This window comes from Delphinus delphis, chromosome 3 (assembly GCF_949987515.2).
Source record: "Delphinus delphis chromosome 3, mDelDel1.2, whole genome shotgun sequence".
Classification (NCBI taxonomy): Eukaryota; Metazoa; Chordata; class Mammalia; order Artiodactyla; family Delphinidae; genus Delphinus; species Delphinus delphis.
In genome coordinates, this window is record NC_082685.1 from 146,416,017 (window position 1) to 146,443,117 (window position 27,101).

Below are 27,101 nucleotides of genomic sequence, written 5' to 3' on the forward strand. Positions count from 1 at the left end.
ACATGTTTGTTTTTACTGAGATGGAAAGAAGGGAAAAGATGGCTTTAAATGGACATTTTGCATAATTGACTTTTTATTGAAAAGGTGTCACAAACATATGTATAGTTGAAAAATAATAATTTACTTTTGCTTGGGAAGCATTTTTTTTAATGAAGTTATCTTTTTTGTCTTCTCCAGCCCTTACGTCGTCCTGACTCATCTGATGATCGATATGTAATGACAAAACATGCAACCATTTATCCAACTGAAGAGGAATTACAGGCAGTTCAGAAAATTGTTTCTATCACTGAACGTGCTTTAAAACTTGTTTCAGACAGCTTGTCTGAGCATGAGAAGAGCAAGAGCAAAGAGGGAGATGATAAGAAAGAGGGAGGTAAAGACAGGTGTGTTTTCAGAGTTTTTTACTTTTGTTTAATTTTGGTTTCCCTTATGTGGACTTCTTATACTTGAAATAAAAGTTACAAAGACTGAAAATTCTCTGTTGTCAGTCTACATGTGTTATGCTTGTGTTAGATATTTAATGTATTCAGCTGTTTTTTGCTGAAATGAAAAATAACAGAATTTCATACAGTCTCCAACCTTGTAATTTTACTCATTTTATTTAAATTTATATAAAACTATTTCAAGTCTGTTTTCAAAGCAGCCTTTATAGTTTTCAATTGCATTTAGCTGCTCTTCAGTTTTTATTTATCTGTTGCATCTGTTTACTCTTCGTTTTAGCAGCTTATTTTTCCTTAACACATTGACCCATAAGTGAATAAGCTCAAGCTTTAGCAACATCTTTCATATCAAGTTTGCATTATGATCTATAACTTTTCATTTTCCCCTTAACCATTTGGAAATATCTTTGTATATAGTGAACATGACTTTTGTTCTAATTTGTAAAGTGAGACGCAGAAAAGTGTTAAATGGCCTTTGCGTTGCAGTTGTCCTTGTGAGAACTTATCTCTTGATTTATTAATTTATCCATATTTCTTATCTAAGTGAAGGACACTTCTAAAAATATTGAATGTTTTTATACTGTAGTTGATTGAGAATTTTAACGGTGTAAAAGTTATTTCACTTACTATTGTGTGTTGAGAGATTATCGTGGTTCTGGTTGAGAAGGGAAATGTCATAATATAACTTGATTTCACTGCAGAGCTTTAAAAGGAGTTTTGCGAGTGGGAGTATTGGCAAAAGGATTACTTCTCCGAGGAGATAGAAATGTCAACCTTGTTTTGCTGTGCTCAGAGAAACCTTCAAAGACATTATTAAGCCGTATTGCAGAAAACCTACCCAAGCAGCTTGCTGTAAGTATTGGAAATGTTCATTTTTACCCCTTGTCTGGTTCAAAAGTTTTTGGCAGGACTAACTGTGCTTCAGCTTAATCTTAAGCCTGCCTTTAAAGTTTTGGTTTGACTTTCCGAATTGAATTTTTTCCTGATTGTACAAATTGGTAGAACTGTTTTCTACTTTGTCTTTTTAGGTTTTATAGTGCTCCTCTTTGGCATGAAGCCATCTTGCTAATTTATTTTAAAATATAAAATTGCAGCACATGTCCTCTTCCTGTTCTTTTTTCCAAGAGTTGAATCATAAAGAGATGAGACTTTAGGGAAAAAATGGGGGTTTTTTGTTTTGTTTTTTAAACAAAGCCCATGTATGTAAAGCAAGCTTAAATTTTTAGAATTCATGAACTTCTTGCCTATTTAGTTGAATATATGTTTTTAATAAAGTATAGTAACTAAAATAGAGACTCTTTCTGATTTGAATTTCCCCAGTTTTATTATGATTACTTTCAGTTTTCTACGTGTTATAGTCGTAGGTCTTAGCTCTCACTGTCTCTCTTCAGCAAATTGTGGCAATGCACAATTAGTAGAATATCCCCTTTTGGTCCTACAAAAAAAACTTTTTTAAGTTTGAATTTTTAAAATTTTTATATAGTATCTTGTCAGAATCACAGACTGGGATTTAAAGTAAAGATTTCTTGAATAACTTAATGTATAAAACTTATTTAGATATTTGAAATCCAAGAATTGACATTTCATTGGTAATATGTATTCCACAGTAATGTCAGAATAAATAGTACCTGACCACAGCAGAGCAACCGATACCAAAAGGGATAGTGAAGCATGCTATTAAACTTGAGCTCTGGGCTTCCCTGGTGGCACAGTGGTTGAGAGTCCGCCTGCCGATGCAGGGGACACAGGTTCGTGCCCCGGTCCGGGAAGATCCCACAGGCCGTGGAGGGGCTGGGCCCGTGAGCCATGGCCGCTGAGCCTGCGCGTCCAGAGCCTGTGCTCCGCAACGGGAGAGGCCACAACAGTGAGCGGCCCGCGTACGGCAAAAAAAAAAAAAACTTGAGCTCTGACGACTGTGGCACTTACTGTTGTTTGCTTTATATTACCATTGTTCCAGATGTGAAGTTTCTTACTGTAGATTAGTCTTTTTAAGTATTAGGAGCCAAGAGAATTGTCATTGTGTGTCTACTTGTTACCCTTTGTTGACGCTGCTAGAGCAATGAAGGAGAGGAGACTCAGAAGAGGTTTGAGGACTTTGAAAAAATTATATAATTTGCGAGAAACATCTTGATCCTAAATTGTGGTGTTTAGTAAATCTACAAAGCAGGGGGGCTTCCCTGGTGGCGTGGTGGTTAAGAATCCACCTGCCAGTGCAGGGGACATGGGTTCGAGCCCTGGTCTGGGAAGATCCCATATGCTGCAGAGCAACTAAGCCCGTGCGCCACAACTACTCAGCCTGCGCTCTAGAGTCCGCAAGCCACGACTTCTGAGCCCGCATGTTGCAACTACTGAAGCCCACGCGCCTGGAGCCTGTGCTCTGCAGCAAGAGAAGCCACAGCAGTGAGAAGCCCTCACACCACAAGGAAGAATAGCCCCCACTGGCCGCAACTAGAGAAAGCCCGCGCGCAGCAATGAAGACCCAACACAGCCCCAAAAAACTACAAAGCAGAAAATACTATATCCTAACTAAATAATTAACAATTACACTAAAAGCAGCATACTCTTTCCAAATCATTCTATGTACTTACTGTAGAAGTGGATAAGCAAGAGAAATAGAATTTATTATCATCATCATCGTCATAGTTAATGTTTATATAATTATTACTATGTACCAGGCACTGTTTTAAGTGCTTTATATAGTTAATTCATTTATTCTTCCAACAATCCTATAGGTTAGATAAAATTACTGTCCCTATTTTATAAAAACAGGTAAAGGGGAGTTAAATAATTTGCCCATCTTCATATCATTAGTAAAGTAGCAGAGCTAGGATTTGAACCTAGATACTGTGCTGTAAACAATCCGTGTAATTTCTGTGGAGTCTTCATTTGTTCATATATACTGAGACTTATTTCATGTGTACTGAATTGCAGTGAATCCTGGTTTTTCTTCTGTTGATCAGGACTTTCTGCTCCCTGATAAAATGTAGATCTGTTGAGTTCACAGACAAGGTACACTGGGAATGTTTGAATTATGGCTCCTGTTAGTTTCAGATATCTATTTTAGTCTCATTCATATTCTGCAAGTACTTAACTACCCAAGATGCTATTAGGAAGGTACGGTAATAAATAGGGCAGTGTTTCTTTTATCCAAGAACTCATCATCTAAGAGAGACATACACACATACAAATAACTCTTATGATACAAGTAATGGTAAATATTAGTTCAACAAAATTCTAAAAGGAAAGAGGAGCAAGAGATTTATAATATTTGCATGTATTACAAGGCTTCTTGGAGTAATATATGATCTAGTCCTTATAAAATGGTTAAGGTAGTGAGAAAATGAAAGAGACATAGTGAAACTGCTTTGTTTGATAATGTTAAAAGGTCCATCTAATTTCCTGTACTCTTCATTACATAGGTTATAAGTCCTGAGAAGTATGACATAAAATGTGCAATTTCTGAAGCGGCAATAATTTTGAACTCATGTGTGGAACCCAAAATGCAAGTCACTATCACCCTGACGTCTCCAATTATTCGAGAAGAGAACATGAGGGAAGGAGGTTGGAAAGCCATTAAACATTCTACTTTCTATTAACTTTTTTTTTCCCATTTACCTACTCTTTAAGATGGCATTAAGCCCTAGAAGGCAACATGCTGGCATTACATATGAATTTGATAGATTTGACGTATATAGCAACCAGTTTTGCTTAAGATCATTTCCCAGATCTTTTATTAATGTCCTTTTAGCAATGTACTTTTATATAAAACACTCATGGTATTATTGATTTTCTTGATTTTTTTTTCTTTTCTTGCTAACCTCAGATTTCTGGAAAAAAAAAAAAAGTTCAAAATTATTCTTACCAGCATAGTTGACCCATGAACAAATTAAAGAAATGTTGCTAGTGAGGGGCCACAAATTTAACTTCTGTTAAGTTCTTGTTCTTGTCTTAAAAAAAGACAAGAGAGTTCCATAAATAAAATTGGTTAAATATTCATAACACAGTTTAAGAGGCATTGTTATGTATGTAATCATGGATTTGGCTTGTCCTGAGGTAAATATTTCTGGTTCTCTGAGGTTGCTCTTTGGTTTGAAGCGTTTTCATAAATGCAGAGCATCCTAATGCACGTAGATTTGGGCATCTGACCCCACTATTATACTAGAGATATTGAAAACTAAATGGTGTTGGCATAGCTAGTGAGTTACAGCACAATTCAGGGTTTTTAAACTTACTTTACAATTGTAGAATATGAAATCCTGCTGGTGCCAGCAATGTTGCTTTAGGGACTATTGTGTAACATTTTCAAAGCTTCAAAAGCTTTTAAGCCAAAAAGCATGGTCAGTGTCTGCCGTATGTTGGTTCTGTTGTTTTATGGGTCAGATAAAATTTACTTTGTTTCCTTTCATGTTGTTTTTGTACATCTTAATTTGTTGATATGGAGTTATAGTCTACACTAATATTTCTTTGTGATACAGATAGAGGAGAAAAGAATACTTAATTTGTCTAATAGCATAAGTAGGCTCTCAATTACTGTCCCTTTAAATTTGTTTTCTTACAGCAAAGCAATTTTTTTTAAGGCACTGGGCTTTCCACAACCCAGGAAAAGATAATTTTTACTAAAAATGCGATCATTGGGAGACATGTCTAACTTTGCATACATTATATATACACGATATATCAGGACTTGTATGTTGTGTAAGCTTTGCATCTTAAAAATGGGTTTGTGTAGAGGATCTTTTATATGAGCATGAGTTTTCCCACTCAAGGTCTGGCTGTGGATATTGCTGGAAAAACAGTGTCTGAGTCAATCTGGTCAATTCATATGCAGCATATGACTCTTAGGATTTGAAAAAGAAATCTTCGAGATTATGTTATAAATAATAGTTGCTGTATTTCATATGAAATTATACTCATATAACCATTTAACTTTATTTCAGAGCACATCTTGTCCAGTCATATTTAGGCTTGCTTAAATTGGTGCAGTATCAAGTAATTTTATTTTGTTGCAAAAGTCTAAAGTTAATAGTATCATATTTGTAGTAGTCTTTAATAATCTCTCCCTTCTAAAGGAAACAAAATTATATTTTTGTCTGACCCAGACTTGAGTTATTGTTCTGAATTTCATAAATATTATGGTGAGAGAAGTGGTCAGTCCAAAATTGAAAGATTTTACTTCAAGACACTGAGCTGAAAAGTTGGATGTGCAAAAAGTGTAGAAACATTGATAGTGTTCTTTGCTGCAGATAACTGCAGTAAATCATGTCTTTAGCTTCATTATGAAGATTGCTGCAGAATAACGGTATGTATTCTCTCTCACTGCAGCTCTGAATGCTCTGTGTCTTAAAATCATTTAAAGCCTATAGCTTGCTTTGGGGAGTTAGTACAGGGGTAAGGAAGGCTTTGCCGGAAGAGCACTTGTAAATCGTGAGACTGGCGACTTGCGCATAGTTGTGGTAGCCTCTTAATGCGTAATGGTCCTGTTTGATACCAAAATTATTTAAAGGAGATGATTAAATTGCCCAAATAACTGTTAAACACATTACAGATCTATTTTATGTTACTGTGTTTGACAGTTAAACATTAAGTAAACATTTAATTGACTTGAAGCTTGAAATGTACAAAATGCTCTAACCCTTGCTACAGCGTCTCTTCTGTAGCAAGTCAAGTATTATGTGTGTTTTTTTCCACCTTTAGCTTATCAGGCCCGGTCCAAAGCCTTCTAGCAGAGGGAATTGATTCCTGTCAGGGGTTGCTGCCAAGACATCGGAAGGATTTTTGACCAAGGTTTTCAAAAGCTCAGTGTCACACCTGCCATTTGATTAAGGAGGGATTTTGGATGCAGAGTCTGGCATTTATTGTCCTTTGTGTGGCTGTTTTGTTTGTTTTGTCTTTGTCTCTCCTAGAATTGAGCAGTGTTCACACTAGTTTTTAAATTGTTGGGTGGATTACATATTTTACATAACCATGTTAATTTAAATTAATATATTCCCATTAACTTTTAATCATAAAATAGTGTGGACACAGCATGTCTTCTAACTGGTGATTAACCCCTTAAAATTTATGAAACACACTTTTGTAGGGTAAGAATTTGCTTTCTTTTAAATAAATTAACTGGTTTTGTTTTGTTAACTGGGTATTAGGAAGAAAGTATGATCTTAGTACAATATATCTAAGGGGTTAATCCACTTGAAATATAGAATGGGTGCAAAAATCCACACTCTAAATTTGCCAGAAATTTCCTACTTATAGCTCTTAAGTTGTTTTTAAATTGCAATAGGTGTCTTGGCATCTTTGAAATTATATCATTAATTTAAATTTCCAAAGTTATGAATGCTTGTGTGCAAAAGGAAAACTTTTCTTCCGTATTGGAGGAAATTAAAACATGAATTAACATTAAAAATTCAGAAACTTTTAGAAAGAGATTGCACATTATCACCTATTTGCATTTTAGCTTTAGCAGATAATGTAAATAAATAAGGGACATGGAAAGGGTTCTTCAGCATGTTCTGTAACCTTGCTTTGGGGAGTGGTTTTTTGTTGTTGTTGTTTCTTGCTTTTTTTTACTTCTTTAATTAGCTGTGCTTTCCTGTGTTCCTTTTCCTTCTCTCAGAATAGCCCATTTCTTATGTTCATTATATTTCTGGATTCAGTAGTTGGTTTTTCAGGTTTTGAGATTGTTTATTAGTTTTTAAAAATTACTACTATTTCTGACTTGATACTTTTCTTTTTAGTACCCACATTCCTCTTTCAGTGTTCATTTTCAGAATGCCACACAGTGTTCTTTGATTATCTGTAAAATTCCCTTCTAATATGTATTCTGAAAATTTGTGCCATCTGATTATGTAAGGAGTAGGAACTAAGAATAAAAAGCCCAGACAAGGGATGAAATTCTTTATTACTTTTTAAATATGCTTTTTAATATGTCATCTACTCAAAATAAGGACAGATATCTTTTAAGATTTCTGAATGCTCATATAAAAATAGACAAATAATTTGCCCAGCGTTGCTAGTACTCTTAAAGTAAAATCATCTTCATGTTTTCTTTTATCGTATATTTCATCTTTTGTCCCACATATTCATTTGGTGCCCTCAATGATTTATAAAATTATATCCTAAATGTCCCATAGTTTTGGTGCTTTTTATCTAGAAGACTGTTTTCAGTAGCTTACTTGCCTGGTATGTAATTTTCCTATATTTAGAAAATATTTTAAAATCACCACAGTTGTGAATTAGATTGACTTATACCTATGAATAGTTTGATTAGCAAATTTGATTAGCAACTTTTATACACAGTTTACAGATATGTTTTAGATGAACGTAAAGCTGGCCTTTTATGAATGAAAAGTTAACTTCTTGTCCTGATTTAGGTTCAGATTTTCTTAAGTTTTATATAGCTCATTTATGTTTTAATACAATAATCTGATTAAAATCAGTTATTATAACTGACTTGCAACTTAAAAGATTCTACAGATATATCATCAAACCATTCTGCTTACTGCATCTGTTCTATTTCTATACTTATTCTATTTAACCATGCTAGTTCCTATTGCCCTTTTCTACTTTACTCATTGTTTCTCTCCAATTATTCTTTGAATTACTTCATGGGAACTTTGAATTTTAAAGGGCATTTCATATTCCCTTAATTCTTAAAGCTAAAATTCTCTTGTGGAAGAGAAGTCATTGAACTCTTAGAAATGCCTATTTTTGGCTCTTTATTTTTTTTCTATGATTATTACTTCATTGATCATCCCATATTTATTGTTAGTTCTTTGACATATTAGCCCCAGAATAACCTATGACCATTTAAAATACTGAACAAACTCAGTAGTTTATTGTACATTCTCATTTATTAAGGTGGATTTTTGTGTTCCCTTTTGTCTTGTCGTCTTTGTGCTGGTGCGCTGTGTCCAGTAATCCTTCCTTTTGATTTTATTTTGGTGGGTAGGGTTTATATTTGCAGAAATTATTTATTATATTTCTAAAATAAAGAGTTTAATTCTCATCTTGATCTTCATATTAGATTATGTGAATTTGTTGAAAATAACTCCCTGGGTACTTTAAAGTGTTGACAGACTCTCAAATGGCTCATGTGACACTGATGCTACTTTAAGGAAGTGTCTTGCTCACCTGGTCAAACACCCATTCCTCACTGCATTTTGCCAATTCAATCCATTTTAGATGTAACCTCGGGTATGGTGAAAGACCCACCGGACGTCTTGGACAGGCAAAAATGCCTTGACGCTCTGGCTGCTCTACGCCACGCTAAGTGGTTCCAGGTTCGGAACATCATTTTACTTTTTTCTTGTAGCCTTATGAGAGAGTAGTTCAGTACAACATGTTTAACTGTGTTTAAACATTTCAAAAGATTGCCCAAGCAATACTATTTTAAATTAAATATCAGAAAATGTTAACATAGAAAGCTGGGTGTGAAGATCTGCATATTGCAGTTACTATTAATTTGACAATAAACTCAGGTTTTGGGGGTGTTTTGTAGTTTGGGTTTTTTTATTTTTATTTTTAGTGGCTATATTTAAAGTTGACTTGTTTAGGAACATCACAAGTTTGTGTACATATATTATATTCCATAAGGCTGCAGATTAACTTTGCTTTAAATAATGGAATATGTGTTTAAAGCTTTGTGTATAGTTTTAAGATTTTCCCCCCCTCTTTCTCTAAGTTAATAAGTGTAGGGAATGAAAGGTGAGGAAGCAGCTGTTTGGTTTAGTGACTTTGCAGTTATGCAAAGGCACAGAAAGGAAACCAAACAGATTTCCTTAATCTTTCAGTCCCTAGACAAACTTTTTAGCTCTTTACTTTTTCTTTTATTTCTAATGTAGGCAGACTTTTTTTTGAAGTTTACTGTTTTAAATGAACACAGGTCAAGGTTCACAGGGGATCAAGAACAATTATTCTTGTATAATCTGTTTACTTTGACCTAAAATATCAGCTTTTAAATACTAACCCTGGCATAAAATATTGCTGTAAATGGCAGCTCATTGAATCCAATTTTAAGTGTGGTTATTTTTGTTTTATTTTTATCTGAGCTTCCATTGAACAGTGGTATTTTAACTTTTTTTTCATCAAGGGATACTTTCAGTATTTCTAAGATTAATTCAGTTGGTTTTTGTGTTGCTCTCAAGGCTAGAGCTAATGGTCTGCAGTCCTGTGTGATTATCATACGTATTCTTCGGGACCTCTGTCAGCGAGTTCCAACTTGGTCTGATTTTCCAAGCTGGGTGAGTAATATGTAATTGTATGGTGTGAAAAATAAACATATAGGAAATATGCAGTTTTTTAATAGACTCATCTTACATCTAATTATCAACTTTCTTTTCATTTCCTAAATGTAGTTTTTTTCTTCTAGTGAGAAATCCTGGGGTCTTAATTTTCTGAGAATTCCACTTGATTTTCTTTCTGTATTTTCCTCTCTTTTTTTTTTAACTCTTCTCACAGTGTTTATTACTTTCTTTAAAATAGGACCGATTATGAGTTGTACATACATAAAGGTACAAAGAAAACTAAAAATGAGCTATTAATCTACCTATGCAAGGTTTTGTTGACATTTTAACAAAATAATTTAAAAGGAATTTTTAAGATTTAGAAATATACATTATTCAAAAATGCATAAAATTAGGAAATTCGAATAATGCAGAAAGGCATGAAGTAGAAATGAAAGCCTTCTCGTCATTTAAAGGCAAGCCATCTTGACACAGTTTGTTGTGATTTTTTTCCTAGGGGAAAAAATGCATGCATATATATCGCGTATGTTCCTTTTTTAAAAAAATATTTATTTGTTTGGTTGTGCTGGGTCTTAGTTGTGGCAAGCGGGCTCCTTAGTTGGGGCTTGCCGGCTCCTTAGTTGCAGCACACCAGCTCCTTAGTTGCGTCACGTGGACTCCTTAATTGTGGCGTGTGAACTCTTAATTGCAACATGCATGTGGGATCTAGTTCCCTGACCAGGGATCGAACCCAGGCCCCCTGCATTGGGAGCATGGAGTTTTAACCACTGCGCCACCAAGGAAGTCCCATGTATGTTCCTATTATTATTTATGTACATAAATCCCTTTGATATTGAACCATTTGGGTTCCTACAAGAATTCAGATAGAGAGGGATTCATTCAGAAATATAACTGAAACTACTGATTCCAGAGTTGGGTTAGAGAGAGTTGAATAGCCAGGGTTATCTTAATTCTTTTTTTTAACACTGGAGTGGGTCATGCTGTTTACATTGTTTGCATCTTTCTCAACAAAATGCATCTTGGAGCTCTTTGAGAGCTGTATTGACTATATGGTGTTGCCTTTGTATGGACATGCAGTATTTTATTTAACTGGTATCCATTTAATGGACAGTTGCATTGTTTGCAGTCTTTTGCTATTAAATTTTCATTGTATTGTTATCAGGCTTTTATGAGTATTATATACATGTGATAAATGGCTAGGGTCAATTGCTATAGAATTCCAAGGTCAAAGGACATGTGTTGATTGTTACCGGAAAGGTAGATCATTTAAAACTTCCAAAAATTGTTGAACTGATCATTTCCTTCACACCCTCACTAACTTTGGGATATCATCACGCTTCTTTAACATGATAGGTTAAAAAAACGGTGTCTCATTTTTTATTTAGATTTCTTTATGTGATTATTGGCATTTGTAATTCTTTTTCTCTTAACTGCCAGTTCCTTTATTATTCGTTTTCTCAATTTATAACTCTATAAGAAATTAACTCTTATCTGTATTAAAAAATAAGTTTTTCCAGTTGTTCATCTGCTTTTCAACTTAATTTTTGCTGTTTTATAAAAGCTTTAAAATCTTTGCAAATTTTAATCCATTAATGTTTTATGACTTAACGGTTTTATTTCTGCTTATAAGATTCTTTCATATTTTAGGTTATAAATTATTCACACATGCTTTCTTCTAGAGCTTTTTTTCCCCCCATCATATGATATTTTCTACAGATGATTGCTTGCTTGTTTATTTAGTTCTTTAGTCGTAATACATAGCAAACCTCCTGGAAGGATGTATTTCATATTACAACAGTGGTTATCTCTCAGTAGTGAGTAGTGAGATTGGTAGAGATCTGTAATGTTTGGATTTTACTAGGATGAAATATATATTTTATTACTTGTATAATTAAAAATTAATTTAAAAATCATACATGGATTAAAGGTGGATCCAGCTATATGTTTTTCCAGACCAATTACCAATTATTCCAGTACCATTTAACATTTTATTTAGTAGTGATGTTTGTTCTCCCAACCCCCACTTTGAAATATCACCATTATCATAAACCAGTGGTTCTCAGCCACCATCAGTTTTGCCCTCTAGGGGACATTTGGCAATGTTTGGGGATAACTTTGGTTGTCAAAACTGGTTATCAGTAGCACTGAGGAAGAGAAACCCTGTCACAAACCAAAGTTCCTTTTTTGCAGGCCTACTTCTGCAGCCCTCTTTCATTGCTCGGTCTTTTCTAGTACCAAACTCTTTTAATTTTTAAAGCTTCATAGTGTGTTTTAAAATGCTGATAGTCCTCTTCATCAGAAGTCTTCCCTCTTCATTCTCTGCTATTCATTATAAACACCATCTTACACAGAAGATTTTTTGGGGGGTGGTGCTTTTCTCATGCTTCTTTTTCTGAAAGAACTTGACTACTGTTTTGTTCAGTTTCTCCGGTTCTCTTGATGATTTTTAAGTAGCACTGTATTGAATTAATAATTGGTGGAATGTCATCACTTTTATAATACTGACTCTTCTTTATGGGATGTCCTACTTATTGGAATGAATGTTACACACTTATTTAGATTTGAATGGGTTCTGAGCATAGTTGTTTGTACCTAGGTATTTATCTTTTAGTTTTTTAAAATACCATTTTCTGGTTATTGTTTATATATATTAAATATATTAATTTTGTAACCCACGACCTGACTGCATTCCTTTATTTGTAGTAATTTTTTTCATGTGATTCTCTTGGCTTGGAATCATATCTACCAATCTCTTTCCTAATTTAGTTGGTTGATACTCCTAGAATAATTATGGAATAAAAGAAATAATACTTTACATGCACGTTATGTTTTAATTGCTTTGGAAATGTTTCTAGTATGTAAAGTCTGTTAAGCATGGTGGTATAGCCTTTTATTTGAGATCCTTATTTCTTTGTAATGTTAGAAATGTCAACCCTCTCTTAGTTTACTAAGTAATTTTGAATCAGGAATGTAAATTGAACTTTATCGATAATTTTTCAAGGTTTCTTGACATGAATGTATAGTTTTTCTCCTTCACCCTGTTAATATTGTATATTTACAAATATATCTACTGATATTGAGCTACCTTTGCATTCCAGAGATGGATTCTCCTATATTTGAGAATAATCTCAATGAACTGTTAAGTTCTGTTTGCTGATAGTCTATTTAGGAATTTTGCAGTGACATAAAGGAAATTTTTGTGGTTTTATTTTTGTCTTCTTTGTTAGATTTAGGATCAATAATGCACTAACTCTATAAGAATACCTTAGAAGCTTTCGTTCTTTCTCTAAACTCTGAAACAGTTTTTAGAAGCATCAAAACTATATGTTTTTTGGGACTTCCCTGGTGATCCAGTGGTAAAGAATCCGCCTTACAATGCAGGGGACACAGGTTCAATCTCTGGTCAGGGAACTAAGACCCACATGCCGCAGGACAACTAAGCCCATGAGCCACAACTACTGAGCTTGCACGCCTCAACTAGAAAGCCCACGTGCCTCAACTAAGACCCAGCACAGCCAAAAAATAAAAAAAAATATATATATATATATATATATATAGTTTTTTAAAAAACTTTTTTGATAATTTATAAAATTCATGTGACATCATCAGTCATTTATAAAAGGGGTCACGCTTTCTTGGTTTCTTTTATTGTGATTAATTGGTTTGTTTAGTTTTTCTTTCTCTTGGGGTAATTTTTGGCAACTTATCTTTTCCTAGAAAAATTGACCAATTCAGCCAGATAACTCAGATTTTTAGACTTTTAAAAATACCTGTAGCATCTTTTTTATTTTAATTCTTTGATTAGACTAGCCAGTAATAGCAGTTGCTATATAGGAACAAAATAGCAAATGGGTGTTCAGTATTTATTTGTGATGAGAATTCACTGAATTCTTAATAGATTTTAAATATAAAAATTTATGAGCATTATATAACTTTAAATTTTTTAAATGTTCAAAAATATAAGCATTATGCATTATCATTTTACTTCCTGATTCCTTCAACTTCAGTCCCTTCAACCCAGGTGCCCTTGAGGCTATTTCTGTTGTAGTAAGTCTAAGCTTCAGTACTTTCGAGACTGAACTCTCAGGCCACTCCTGGGCTACTCTTGGAGTTTGGAAGTCCAACACTACAGATGGCCCTTTGCCTACACCTAACTTTTCCTCTTTATCAGAGCCATAAACTTCAAGGGACCCTCTCTCCTTTGAGGGTGCAGAGATCTAAGAACTGAGTGGAAGAGAGGATGCACAGGTGAAAGGAACTGAGGGAAGATAGGCCATGACAGGGTAATGATGGGAGAATCAGGGAGGGCAAACAAAGCTGCTGGACGATCTTTGAAATCATGTACATATAACATAAAATACACAAGTATTTTAGTAGGTTAAAGCACACCAAAATGTCAGTATTTTGACATTTAAAAATCTCTCCTAGTATTATATTCTTTAGGCAGTAGTTTATCCAATTTATTATTTTTTTCCTCCCCTCAAAGAGCCAGCTCCTTGGATTTACCTGCCAGATCTGCCATTTTCCTTCTTAAGTAATTCATTAATTTTTTACTTCATCTCTAATTTTCTATTTTCCTTGGGTTTATTTTTGTTCTTTTACAAACTTCATGAGTTGGATACTTGTTTCATTCACTCACTCTTTAATTATAGAGGTTTTTAAGCTGTAGTTTAAGGCTGGACATAGGTTTTGGCCATATATACATGTATATATATATATATATATATATATATATACGTGTGTGTGTGTGTATAATATTTTTTCTTTTTTTTCTATGCAGTCCGAAATTCATTTGAATATTGTCTTTAAGCCAGGAGTAGTTTTGAGGGAATTTTTTAATTCTACATGACTGAAGAAGAGTTGCTTTTGTAAATAACTTCTAGTTTTTATAGCATATAAAAATAATGCAATAAATATATTCTACTATTTGCAACTTTGGAAATTTAAAGTTTTCTTTGTGGTCTCATATGTACAGTTTTTGTGAAGTGTGGGCACTTAAAAAATGTGTTCTCAGCAAGGTATAGCATTTAATATATATCCCTTAGTTCAACTTCATCAATTCTGTTCATACATTCTATCTCCTTTGCTTCATATTTTTTGTCTACTTTATCTGTCCATGGACTGACAAAGATAAATTAAAGTCTGGTATTTTGTTGTGTTTTCTACAGTTCTTTATTGTTTTGTTGCAGTAGTATTTTGGACATAGACATTTAATACAACTATGTCGTAATTGTGAATTTGAACCTTTTGCCATTATAAAGGCCATTTAATTAATACTTTCTGCTATTAGTTAATAAGCCTTGTCCATTTATTAATATCAAAACTCTAGCTTTGGGCTTCCCTGGTGACGCAGTGGTTGAGAGTCCGCCTGCCGATGCAGGCGACACAGGTTCGTGCCCCGGTCCGGGAAGATCCCACATGCCGTGGAGTGGCTGGGCCCTTGAGCCATGGCCATTGAGCCTGCACGTCCAGAGCCTGTGCTCCGCAACAGAAGAGGCCACAACAGTTAGAGGCCCACATACCGCAAAAAAAAAAAAACTCAAGCTTTAAAAAAAAGAATTACAACTAACTTACAAATTATATTAGTTTCAGGTGTACAACATAGTGATTTGATATTTTTATACATTATGAAATGATTACTGAAATAATGACCAGTTATGATTTGTTACCAAAGTTATTACAGTATTATTGACCATATTCCCTATGTGCACTTACCTCCCCTCTGACTTACTTACCTTAAAGCTGGAAGTTTGTACCTCTAAATCCCCTTCACTTATTTTGTCTGTACCCCCAGCCTCCTAAACTCTAGCTTTTTATATTAACATTTGTCTGGTATGATTCTGTTTGTTTCCTTTGTTTTCTTCTGCCCTTTCCCATAATTCTTACCTTTTTCTTGTTCTTTTTTATGTGTGAATGGGTTTCCCTCTGATTATTTATACAATTAGTTGTTGCCCTGTTTACAGTTTTTTTGTGGTATTTTCATCTATTTGTTTAACCATTTTAGGTAATGTTTGTTAACCTCTCATCTATAAAAGCTGAGAAAATTATCACTTCTTCGTACTCCTCACGTCCTCTTTTGCGTTTTTTGTTATATTTTCTTTTTTTCATTCGTTCCTTTAAGAATGTATTAAAACCTGTTTCTTGATTTATGTCTTAATGTATGCTGATTCCACTTAGAAAACAAGGAAAGTTTACACTTAATGCTTTTTTAAACCTTGAAGGTTTAAAAATAACTACATTTACCTTCTGTAGTCATATTCCCTTTGTTTAATTTTCTGTATCTGAATGGTTTGATGCCAACCGTTAGATCTTTTACTGGGGCTTCCTCTTTTTATTTCTTGATTGACTGCATTATATCATCATATAGTTTTTATCAAAAAGTGTTCTAAGTTTTTAAAATTTCTTTCATGTTTGAGAATCTTTGCCAGTTACCATTACTTTATTGAGAAATATATTGTTAGGTCACAATTTTTCCTCCTCCATTTATTGGTGTTGCTCCATTATCTTCCAGCACTGAGTATTACTAAATCTAAGTCCAGCCTAATTTTTTTGCCTTTACTTTTTCTACAGGCTGCTGAAAAATTCTTTATCCTTGAATTTTAGTAACTTAACCAAATTATGTCTTGGAATCTGTTGTTCAATATCAGCATTTCATTGAAAACTTTGTCCTTTTTGCCCTGCAGATTTGACAAATTATTAATATGATTCTCTATTTTCAGGGGCACCAATTATCCTTATATTGCATTGCCATTGTCCTACGTATCTGTTATCTTTGTGATTGTTTTAATCTTTGTTCTCTTTCCTCTTTTGTCCCCTATTATTGTCTCTTTGGCAGTAATTTAGTTTCCAACTGTGTCCTAATCTTCTTTGCTATTTATAATTCATTATTCCATAATAATGTTATTTTGCATTTCAGTTTGCTTAATTAGCTCTGCAGTCTTCCTTTTCATCTCAACTTTGAGCTTTTTTATTGGCTTTTTGTATTTATCAAGTTCTCGATTACTCAGAATGTTAGGTTATATCTTCATTTCCTTAAATTAAGATTCTTCCAGAATAGATTATATTTTAATAGATATTTTTTAAAACACTTTTTGGTTCACAGCAAAACTGAGCAGAAAGTACAGAGTTCTCACCTACCCTCCTCCACTATACATAGATAGCCTCCCCCTCAATATTTGCACCAGAGTGATACATTTGTTGTAACAAGTGATACTACTTGTTACAAGCAGTGACGTACTATTGTTGCTCGAAGTCCACATGGCTGGGTTGGATCTTTGTTGCTGCACGCAGGCTTTCTCTAGTTGTGGCAGGCGGGGGATGATATTTCTCTAGTTACAGTGCACGGGCTTCTCATTGTGGTGGCTTCTCTTGTTGCGGAGCATGGGCTCTAGGCATGAGGGCTTCAGTAGTTGTGGCACGTGGGCTCAGTAGTTGTGGCGCACGGGCTTAGTTGCTCCTTGGCACGTGGGATCTTTCTGGACCGGGACTCACACCCATGTCCCCTGCATTGGCAGGCGGATTCTTAACCACCGCACCAGCAGGGAAGTCCCAAGAATAGATTTTTCAACTCTATTTTTCATGCTGTGTTCCTCCCAAATGCACAGATGTTGTGTCTGGTTTGTTTCAGTTTTTTCATCTCGTTAGTGCTTAGCATTGTCAGTTCCATTACAAAATCATCCTTTTATGCTGAGACAACCAAACAAGAACTGTCTTTGAATGTATCCACACCTTTTAAAATACTTCTCCTTTTTCTTCCCCCATGAGCTCTGCTTTGAGGATTGCTTATGGAAAGGAGTAGGGTTTGGCTGCACGTAAACCTTGGGCTTTTTTCTGGCCACGTTACATGACTTGCGGGATCTTAGTTCCCGAACCAGGGATTGAACCCAGGCCCCAGCAGTGAACGCACTGAGTCCTAACCACTGGACCACCAGGGAATTCCCAGACATGGGCTTTGTCTCTCCTGTGTCCTGATTGAATGTGCTGTGATAGTCTGTGAGGTGGATTCCATTGGCACACCTTTATGCTTCAGGTTTCAAACCCAGGATGGCTTCCTAGAGGCTTTGCTTATGCAGAATCTGCTCTGTTTGTTTCCTAAACCTATTTACCATTTCCTTTCAAGAACAATTTCTCTTTCCCTGAACCAACAGAGGGTTTTGGGTATGTGAAGCCTCTTTGGGACACTTGTGTTGAGAATTCACAGCCACCTTTGATATTAATTTTCCCCTGCATCTTACTCCTTTGGAAGATCTTACTCCTTTGGAAGATCTTACATTATTTATTTTTTTCTTTTATCTACATGCTAGATGTCTATTTATTATTAGATATAATTAGATGTGGATAATTGGAATTTTTCTACTCTTCCTTTCCTGTCTTCCACAAAGAGTCTTCAACTTGGTAAATACCATTACAAGCACTTGTCTGAATAAAAGAGGTTTTAAGTGATAGAACACTGACACAACAGGGCAAATAACTAACATTCTTTTAGGTTGCAGGAGAATCAGCAAGTTGTACTTGAACTGTATCATCTCACTCACTTTAGCTTAAAAATAATAACTCAGCACTTAGCTACCCCATAACAGAAACCATCTACTTGAGTAAATACACATCCCCAAATCACCAAAAGCTGTTAGTAAACTTTTTTTAAGAAGACTTGACAGTTCTGGGACTTCCCTGGTGGTCCAGGGGCTAAGACTCTGTGCTCCCAATGCAGGGGGCCCGGGTTTGATCCCTGCTTAGGGAACTAGATCCCACATGCTGCAACTAGGAGCCCACATGCCACAACTTAAAAGATCCTGCATGCCTCAACTAAGACCCAGCATAGCCAAATAAATAGAAAAATTTTTTTAAAAAGGACTTCCCTGGTGGCTCACTGGTTAAGAATCCGCCTGCCATCGCAGGGTACATGGGTTCAATCCCTGGTCCGGGAAGATCCCACATGCCGCGGAGCAACTAAACTTGTGTGCCACACCTACTGAAGCCCGCGTGCCTAGAGCCTGTGCTCAACAACAAGAGAAGCCCATGCGCTGCAATGAAGAGTAGCCCCTGCTCGCCGCAACTAGAGAAAGGCCACGTGCAGCAACAAACACCCAATGTGGCCAAAAATAAATAAATTAAAAAAAAAAAAAGGCTTGACAGTTTTTATTAAGAATTGTTGAGTATGAAATAAAGTGCTGTGCATCAACATGTGTATGAGTATGAAATAAAGTGCTGTGCACGTGCAAAGATATAACATCCTACACATGGACTTAGGAGTCGGAAGTTTGTCATGCATGTATCAACCTTCACCTGTGTCCACTGGAATACAGAAATGGCTTTTATACAGACAAGTGCTTGTAATGGTATTCATAAAATCCTATTTTAGTAGCATAAACATTTTTATCTGTAAAATTGGAATAATAGTTGTATCTACCACCAAGAGGTGATTATGATGATTAAAATTGGTTAATGTATGTAAAGGCTTAGAACAGTGTTTAGCATCTAATAAGCACTCACTCAGTAAGTGTTAGTTATATAATGATGAAGAGGCTAACTTCACTACTATTACAATTAGTTGACCAAACTTCCTAGGGTTTGATATTTAGATTGTTTCCAGTGCATTGCAGATAAAAAGCTTCACTGAGTATTTTTTGTGTTTTCAGTAAGTGTAAGAGCCCTATTGTAAATCTTTAGTACTGACATTACTGGGTTCATTAGTATGTGGTTTTGAACTTGTCAGCTGTGTGATTTTTTTTTTTTTTAAAAGAAGGTTTTACAGGTATACACTACCACCAAATGAAAGTACCTGTGTTACCATAATCTCCCAAAGTATTTTTTTTTTCATAGCCCTTTACCTCTATCAGAACTAGAAACTACTATCCAAGGAAACTAGTAATGTTATCTGTCTGGATCAATTGTAAAGGATATTTATTGAAATACAGTTGTCTTTAAAAAACAAAAACAAAAAACCAGGTTTGAGTCAGTAAGACCTGGGTTTAAATCCTAGCCCCTTAAGCTTCTAGTTGTATGACCTTTTAACCTCTTTAAGGTTTTCTGGTTTTTTAATCTTTAAAATTGTGGTATAGTGGCATCTAGTTATGAGAAATTAAATGAAATCATTTATTTAAAAGTGCTTAGCATGGTGCCTGCCCCTTACTAAGCATTGTTCTTCTTACTACTATTAAAGATGGGAAAGAAAAATATATACACATGAATGTTTTTTTAAGCAAATATTATAATTCTAGGTTTCACATCATTTAATAGGTAATATTTAAGAGACCTTTTTTCTTTAAATAACTTCAGCCACCAAGATGCTTCACATTGCAACCTAAATAATCATTTTCTTAATTTGATTCTGTTCATCTTTGATGTTGTCCTTCTACTTGTTTCTTTTTTTCCACATCTTTTTTGGAGTATAAATGCTTTACAATGTTGTGTTAGTTTCTACTGTACAATAATGTGAATCAACTATATGTATACGTATATCCCCATATCCTCTCCCTCTTTAGCCTCCCTCCCACCCTCCCTATCCCATCCCTCTAGGTCATCACAAAGCACCAAGCTGATCTCCCTGTTCTGTGCAGCAGCTTCCCACTAGTCATCCATTTTACATTCGGTAGTGTATATACGTCAGGGCTACTCTCTCACTTCATCCCAGCTTCCCCTTCACCACCCTGTGCCCTCAAGTCTGTTCTCTACGTCTGCGTCTTTATTCCTGCCCTGCCACTAGGTTCATCAGTACTGCTTTTTAAAATTCCATATATATGCATTAGCATACAGCGTTTGTTTTTCTCTTTCTGGCTTACTTCACTCTGTATGACAGATTCTAGGTCCATCCACCTCACTACAAGTAACTCAATTTCTTTTCTTTTTATGGCTGAGTAATATTCCATTGTATGTATGTGCCACATTCTTTATCCAGTCATCTGTTGATGGACATTTAGGTTGGTTCCATGTCCTGGCTATTGTAAATAGAGCTGCAGTGAACATTGTGGTGCATGTAGGTTGTTGTTGTTTTTAACATCTTTATTGGAGTATAATTGCTTTACAGTGGTGTGTTAGTTTCTGCTTTATAACAAAGTGAATCAGTATACATCTACGTGTATCCCCGTATCTCCTCCCTCTTGCGTCTCCCTCCCACCCTCCCTATCCCACCCCTCTAGGTGGTCACAGAGTACCGAGCTGATCTCCCTATGCTATGCGGCTGCTTCCCACTAGCTGTCTCTTTTACATTTGGTAGTATATAAGTCCATGCCACTCTCTCACTTCGTACCATCTTACCCTTCCCCCTCCCCATGTCCTCAAGTGCATTCTCCACATCTGCGTCTTTATTCCTGTCCTGCCCCTAGGTTCTTCATAACTATTTTTTTTAGATTCCATATATATGTGTTAGCATACGGCATTTGTTTTTCTCTTTCTGACTTACTTCACTCTGTATGACAGACTCGAGGTCCATCCACCTCACTACAAATAACTCAGTTTCGTTTCTTTTTATGGCTAATATTCCATTGTATATATGTGCCACATTCTTTATCCAGTCATATGTTGATGGACATTTAGGTTGGTTCCATGTCCTGGCTATTGTAAATAGAGCTGCAGTGAACATTGTGCTACATGACTCTTTTTGAATTATGGTTTTCTCAGGGTATATGCCCAGTAGTGGGATTGCTGGGCTGTATGGTAGTTCTACTTTTAGTTTTTTAAGGAACCTCCATACTGTTCTCCATAGTGACTGTATCAATTTACATTCCCACCAGCAGTGCAAGAGGGTTCCCTTTTCTCCACACCCTCTCCAGCATTTATTGTTTGTAGATTTTTTGATGATGGCCATTCTGACTGGTGTTAGGTGATACCTCATTGTACTTTTGATTTGCATTTCTCTAATGATTAGTGATGTTGAGCATCTTTTCATGCATTTGTTGGCCATCTGTATGTCTTCTTTGTAGAAATGTCTGTTTAGGTCTTCTGCCCATTTTTGAACTGGGTTGTTTGTTTTTGTGATATTGAGCTGCATGAGCTGTTTATATATTTTGGAGATTAATCCTTTGTCAGTTGCTTCATTTGCAACTGTTTTCTCCCATTCTGACGATTGTCTTTTCATCTTGTTTATGGTTTCCTTTGCTGTACAAAAGCTTTTAAGTTTCATTAGGTCCCGTTCGTTTATTTTTGTTTTTGTTTCCATTTCTCTAGGAGGTGAGTCAAAAACGATCTTGCTGTGATTTATGTCATAGAGTGTTCTGCCTATGTTTTCCTCTAAGAGTTTGATAGTGTCTGGACTTATATTGAGGTCTTTAATCCATTTTGAGTTTATTTTTGTGTATGGTGCTAGGGAGTGTTCTAATTTCATACTTTTACATGTACCTGTCCAGTTTTCCCAGCACCACTTATTGAAGAGGCTGTCTTTTCTCCACTGTATATTCTTGCCTCCTTTATCAAAGATAAGGTGACCATATGTGCGTGGGTTTATCTCTGGGCTTTCTATCTTGTTCCATTGATTTAGATTTCTGTTTTTGTGTCAGTACCACACTGTCTTGATTACTGTAGCTTTGTAGTATAGTCTGAAGTCGGGAAGCCTGATTCCTTCATCTCCGTTTTTGTTTTTCAAGATTGCTTTGACTCTTCGGGTTCTCTTGTGTTTCCATGCAAATTGTAAAATTTCTTATTCTAGTTCTGTGAAAAATGCTATTGGTAGTTTGATAGGGATTACATTGAACCTGTAGGTTGTTTTGGGTAGTATAGTCATTTCCACAATATAGGTTCTTCCTGTCCAGGAGCATGGAATATCTCTCCATCAATTCATGTTATCTTTGATTTCTTTCATCAGTGTTTTATAGTTTTCTGAGTACAGGTCTTTTGCCTCCTTAAGTAGGTTTATACCTAGGTATTTTATTCTTTTCGTTGCGATGGTAAATGGGATTGTTTCCTTAATTTCTCTTTCTGATCTTTCGTTGTTAGTGTATAAGAATTCAAGAGATTGCTCTGCATTACTTTTGTATCCTGCAACCTTACCAAATTCATTGATTAGTTCTAGTAGTTTTCTAGTGGCATCTTTAGGATTTTCTATGTATAGTGTCATGTCATTGGCAAACTGACAGTTTTACTTCTTCTTTTCCAGTTTGTATTCCTTTTATTTCTTTTTCTTCTCTGATTGCTGTGGCTAGGACTTCCAATACTATATTGAATAAGAGTGGTGAGAGTGGACATCGTTGTCTTGTTCCTGATCTTAGAGGAAATACTTTCAGGTTTTCACCATTGATAACAATGTTTACTGTGGGTTTGTAGTATATGGCCTTTATTATGTTGAGGTAGGTTCCCTCTGTGCCCACTTTCTGGAGAGTTTTCATCATAAATGGGTGTTGAATTTTGTCAAAAGCTTTTTCTGAATCTGTTGAGATGATCATATGGTTTTTATTCCTTATTTTGTTAATATGGTGTATCACATTGATTGTTTTCCCTATATTGAAGTTTCCTTGCATCCCTGGGATAAATCCCACTTGATCATGGTGTATGATCCTTCTAATGTGTTGCTGGATTCTGTTTGCTAGTATTTGTTGAGGATTTTCACGTCTGTGTTCATCAGTGATTTTGGTCTATAATTTTCTTTTTTTGTGACCTCTTTGTCTGGTTTTGATATCAGGGTGGTGGTGGCCTCGTAGACTGAGTTTGGGGAGTGATCCTCCCTCTGTAATTTTTTGGAAGAGCTTGAGAAGGATAGGTGTTAACTCTTCTATAAATGTTTGATAGCGTTTGCCTGTGAAGCCATCTGGTCCTGGACTTTTGTTTGTTGGAAGATTTTTAATTACAGTTTCAATTTCATTACCTGTGATTGGCCGGTTTATGTTTTCTAATTCTTCCTGGATCAGTCTTGTAAGGTTGTACTTTTCCAAGAATTTGTCCATTTCTTTCAGGTTGTCCATTTTATTGGCATATAGTTGCTTGTAGTAGTGTCTTAACGATCTTTTGTATTTCTGCAGTGTCAGTTGTGATCTCTCCTTTTTCATTTCTTTTTTTTTTTTTTTTTTTTGTGGTACATGGGCCTCTCACTGTTGTGGCCTCTCCTGTTGTGGAGCACAGGCTCTGGATGCGCAGGCTCAGCGGCCATGGCTCACGGGCCCAGCCGCTCCACAGCATGTGGGATCTTCCCAGACCGGGGCACGAACCTGTGTCCCCTGCATCGGCAGGTGGACTCTCAACCACTGCACCACCAGGGAAGCCCTCCCTTGCTGCTTTTAATATTTTTTCTTTGTATTTAATTTTTGATAGTTTGATTAATGTGTCTAGGCCTGTTTCTCTTTGGGCTTATCCTGTATGGGAGACTCTGTCCTTCCTGGACTTGATTGACTATTTCCTTTCCCATGTTAGGGAAGTTTTTGACTATAATCTCTTCAAATATTTTCTCAGACCTTTTCTTTTTCTCTTCTTTGGGACCCCTGTAATTCAAATGTTGGTGTGTTTAATGTTGTCTCAGAGGTCTCTGAGAATGTCCTCAATTCCTTTCATTCTGTTTTCTTTATTCTGCTCCCTCACAGTTATTTCCACCATTTTATCTTCCAGCTCACTTATCCGTTCTTCTGCCTCAGTTATTCTGCTATTCCTTTTAGAGTATTTTAAATTTCATTTATTGTGTTTTTCATCACTGTTTGTTTGCTCTTTAGTTCTTCTAGATCCTTGTTAAATGTTTCTTGTATTTTCTCCATTCTTTTTCCGAGATTTTGGGTCATCTTTACTGTCATTACTCTGAATTCTTTTTCAGATAGGTTGCCTATTTCGTCTTTATTTATTTGGTCTTGTAGGTTTTTACCTTGCTCCTTCATCTGTAACATATCTTTTTGTCGTTTCGTTTTTTGGGTTTTTTTTTGTTTTTGATGGGTTGGGCTGTATTCCTGTCTTACTAGTTATTTGGCCTGAGGTGTCCAGCATTGGAGTTTGCAGGCTGTTGGATAGAGCGGGGTCTTCCTGCTGAGATGAGTACCTCTGGGAGGCCTCACTCGGATTAATATTCCCTGGGGTCTGAGGTTCTCTGTTAGTCCAGCGGTTTGGACTCGGAGGTCCCACTGCAGGAGCTCGGGCCTGACCTCCAGCCTGAGAACCAAGATCCCACAAGCTGTGTAGCACGCCAAAAAAAAAAAAAAGAAAGGGAGGGAGGGAGGGAGGAAGAAAGAAAGAAAGAAAGGAGCAATACAATAACAAAGAATGAAAAACAAAATCAGAAAGATAAAAAAACATATTAGGAAAAATAAAAATATAATTGAAGCAACCAATTGCCGGGGGTTCCTCCCATTCCCTTAGGTGTCTGTGGTCCCTCACGGGTGCCTGTTAGGTGCCCTAGTTTTCTGTCCTTTTACTTTTGAATGCGTACATTTCAGAGTATATAAACCTCTTGTGTTCTACTTTTGTTGCTTTCTTAACTGTAGACCTCTGCTTGGAGAACAACCATGTTCTATAGAAAATTAACATTTTTCAATTGCTTCCTTCAGAGCAAATGATGTCAAGGCAGATAGTTGACTTAGTTTTATTGTGTGATTAAATATATGGACTTTCTGTATTCCATAAATCATTCATTTCTTTCTTGGTTTTTAGTCAGTTTCTACCTTAATATATAAGTTTAAATTACAAATTCCCACTTCTAAGGTCAGTCAGTAAGCAGATTTTGAAAAAGCTTTGAATTACTTGTAACATTTTATATCTTGACATAGCTATATTATAGCTGATTATTTAATACTTATTTTTCTCTTAACATTCTCTAAAAGTACTTAGTATAAATTAGAATTATTTTCGGAAAGTTGCATATATTAGGACATCAATTTTGTATTTTAGTAACTTGTTAATTATAAGCCTTGATTTCTTTTATTAGCAGGATTATTTTCATATTTCTTTCCAAAAGTATTCTGTTTCATAAACATTTATTGAGTGTTTTATTTATTTATTTACTTACTTCGTTGCTGTGCACAGGCTTCTCATTGCGTTGGCTTCTCTTGTTGCAGAGCACAGGCTCTAGGCATGCGGGCTTCAGTAGTTGTGGCACGCGGGCTCAGTAGTTGTGGCTCGCGGGCTCTAGAGCACAGACTCAGTAGTTGTGGCGCATGGGCTTAGTTGCTCCGTGGCCTGTGAGATCTTCCCGGACCAGGGCTCGAACCCGTGTCCCCTGCATTGGCAGGCGGATTCTTAACCACTGTGTCACCAGGGAAGTCCTATTGAGTAGTTTCTACATACTGGCCACTTAGGTTACGCAGAGGGGTTCAAAATAAATGACATCTGGGGGACTTCCCTGGTGGTCCTGTGGTAAAGAATCCACCTTCCAATGCAGAGGACGCAGGTTTGACCCCTGGTTGGGGAACTAAGGTCCCACATGCCACGGGGCAACTAAGCCCAGCACCACAACTACTGAGCTCGTGCACCTCAACGAGAGAGCCCGCGTGCCGCAGACTACAGAGCCCACGCACTCTGGAGCCGCCTGCCCTGGAGCCTGTGCTCCACAACTAGAGGAAAACCCGCACGCCACAATGAAGAGCCTGCAACCAGACGAAAGACCCCATGTGCCTCAACGCAGACCCCGCCTGCCACAACTAAGACCTGACGAAGCCAAAAAACTAAATAAAGTAGAATTTTTAAAAATCCAAAATAAATGACACTTGAAAGTCCTTTAATCTTCAAAGATTTCAGTCTTTTGGACATCTTGAAATAATACTTGACTTGTCTGGAAAGGAAAGGTGTTTATTCTACATTCATAGAGTTGTCTAGATAAGTGAAGCTGATTCCTTAAAATACTAAAATTTTAAAATGAAAATCCTTAAAAATTGTCTTGAACATCTTACTGCATTCTTCAGTTGAATAAACTGAAGCATCTTAATTTTTTTGTTGTAATTTACATTTATCATTATTAACATTCATTATTCTCAGATTTTTTTAACTTCTTGCTTCCAGCTATCATTTTTTTATAGCTCTTAATGTGCACTATCTCTTTTAATTCACATCTCTCTTACAATTTATTCCTAATTTGTTTGGGACTGAAGCCTCCAAATGTCCAGCCTTTTAAGAATTACTCTTACTTCAGAGATCTTAGTAATGGCCTCGGGGTGAATAGGTGGATGTAGTTTTTACCTCTGATTAAATTTATGAGTTTTTTAAGTATATAGCTAAAAATGGATTCTCCCTAAGGTATTTTCAGTTTCAGTATCATTTTAAGGATTTCATTCTAGTTGCAATCTATTTAATTTCTTTGAAGTGTTATTGGTGGTTTTATTTATAATTTAAGTAAAGGCTACAACTTGGACAAACCTTAAACATTATGCTAAGTGAAAGAAACCAACCAGATACAAAAAGTCACATATGGTTCTTTGTATGAAGTATCTAGAAGAGGCAAATCTATAGAAATAGAAAGTGGTTTAGTGGTTGCCAGGGGATGGAAGAAAGGGAGGATGGAGAATGACTGCTAATAGGTATGGAG

General features: G+C 35.9%; 1 protein-coding gene across 1 annotated transcript in view; it reads left to right on the forward strand.

The window, feature by feature from the left end:
• The window catches only part of ZFR (zinc finger RNA binding protein), a 73,944-nt gene that overhangs the window by 41,478 nt on the left and 5,365 nt on the right, over positions 1 to 27,101 (forward strand). The window contains exons 13-17 of the mRNA XM_060009630.1: positions 178 to 383; positions 1,142 to 1,292; positions 3,860 to 4,001; positions 8,619 to 8,716; positions 9,581 to 9,676. Coding sequence (XP_059865613.1) covers positions 178 to 383; positions 1,142 to 1,292; positions 3,860 to 4,001; positions 8,619 to 8,716; positions 9,581 to 9,676 — 693 coding nt within the window. The remainder of the gene's footprint in view (positions 1 to 177; positions 384 to 1,141; positions 1,293 to 3,859; positions 4,002 to 8,618; positions 8,717 to 9,580; positions 9,677 to 27,101) is intronic.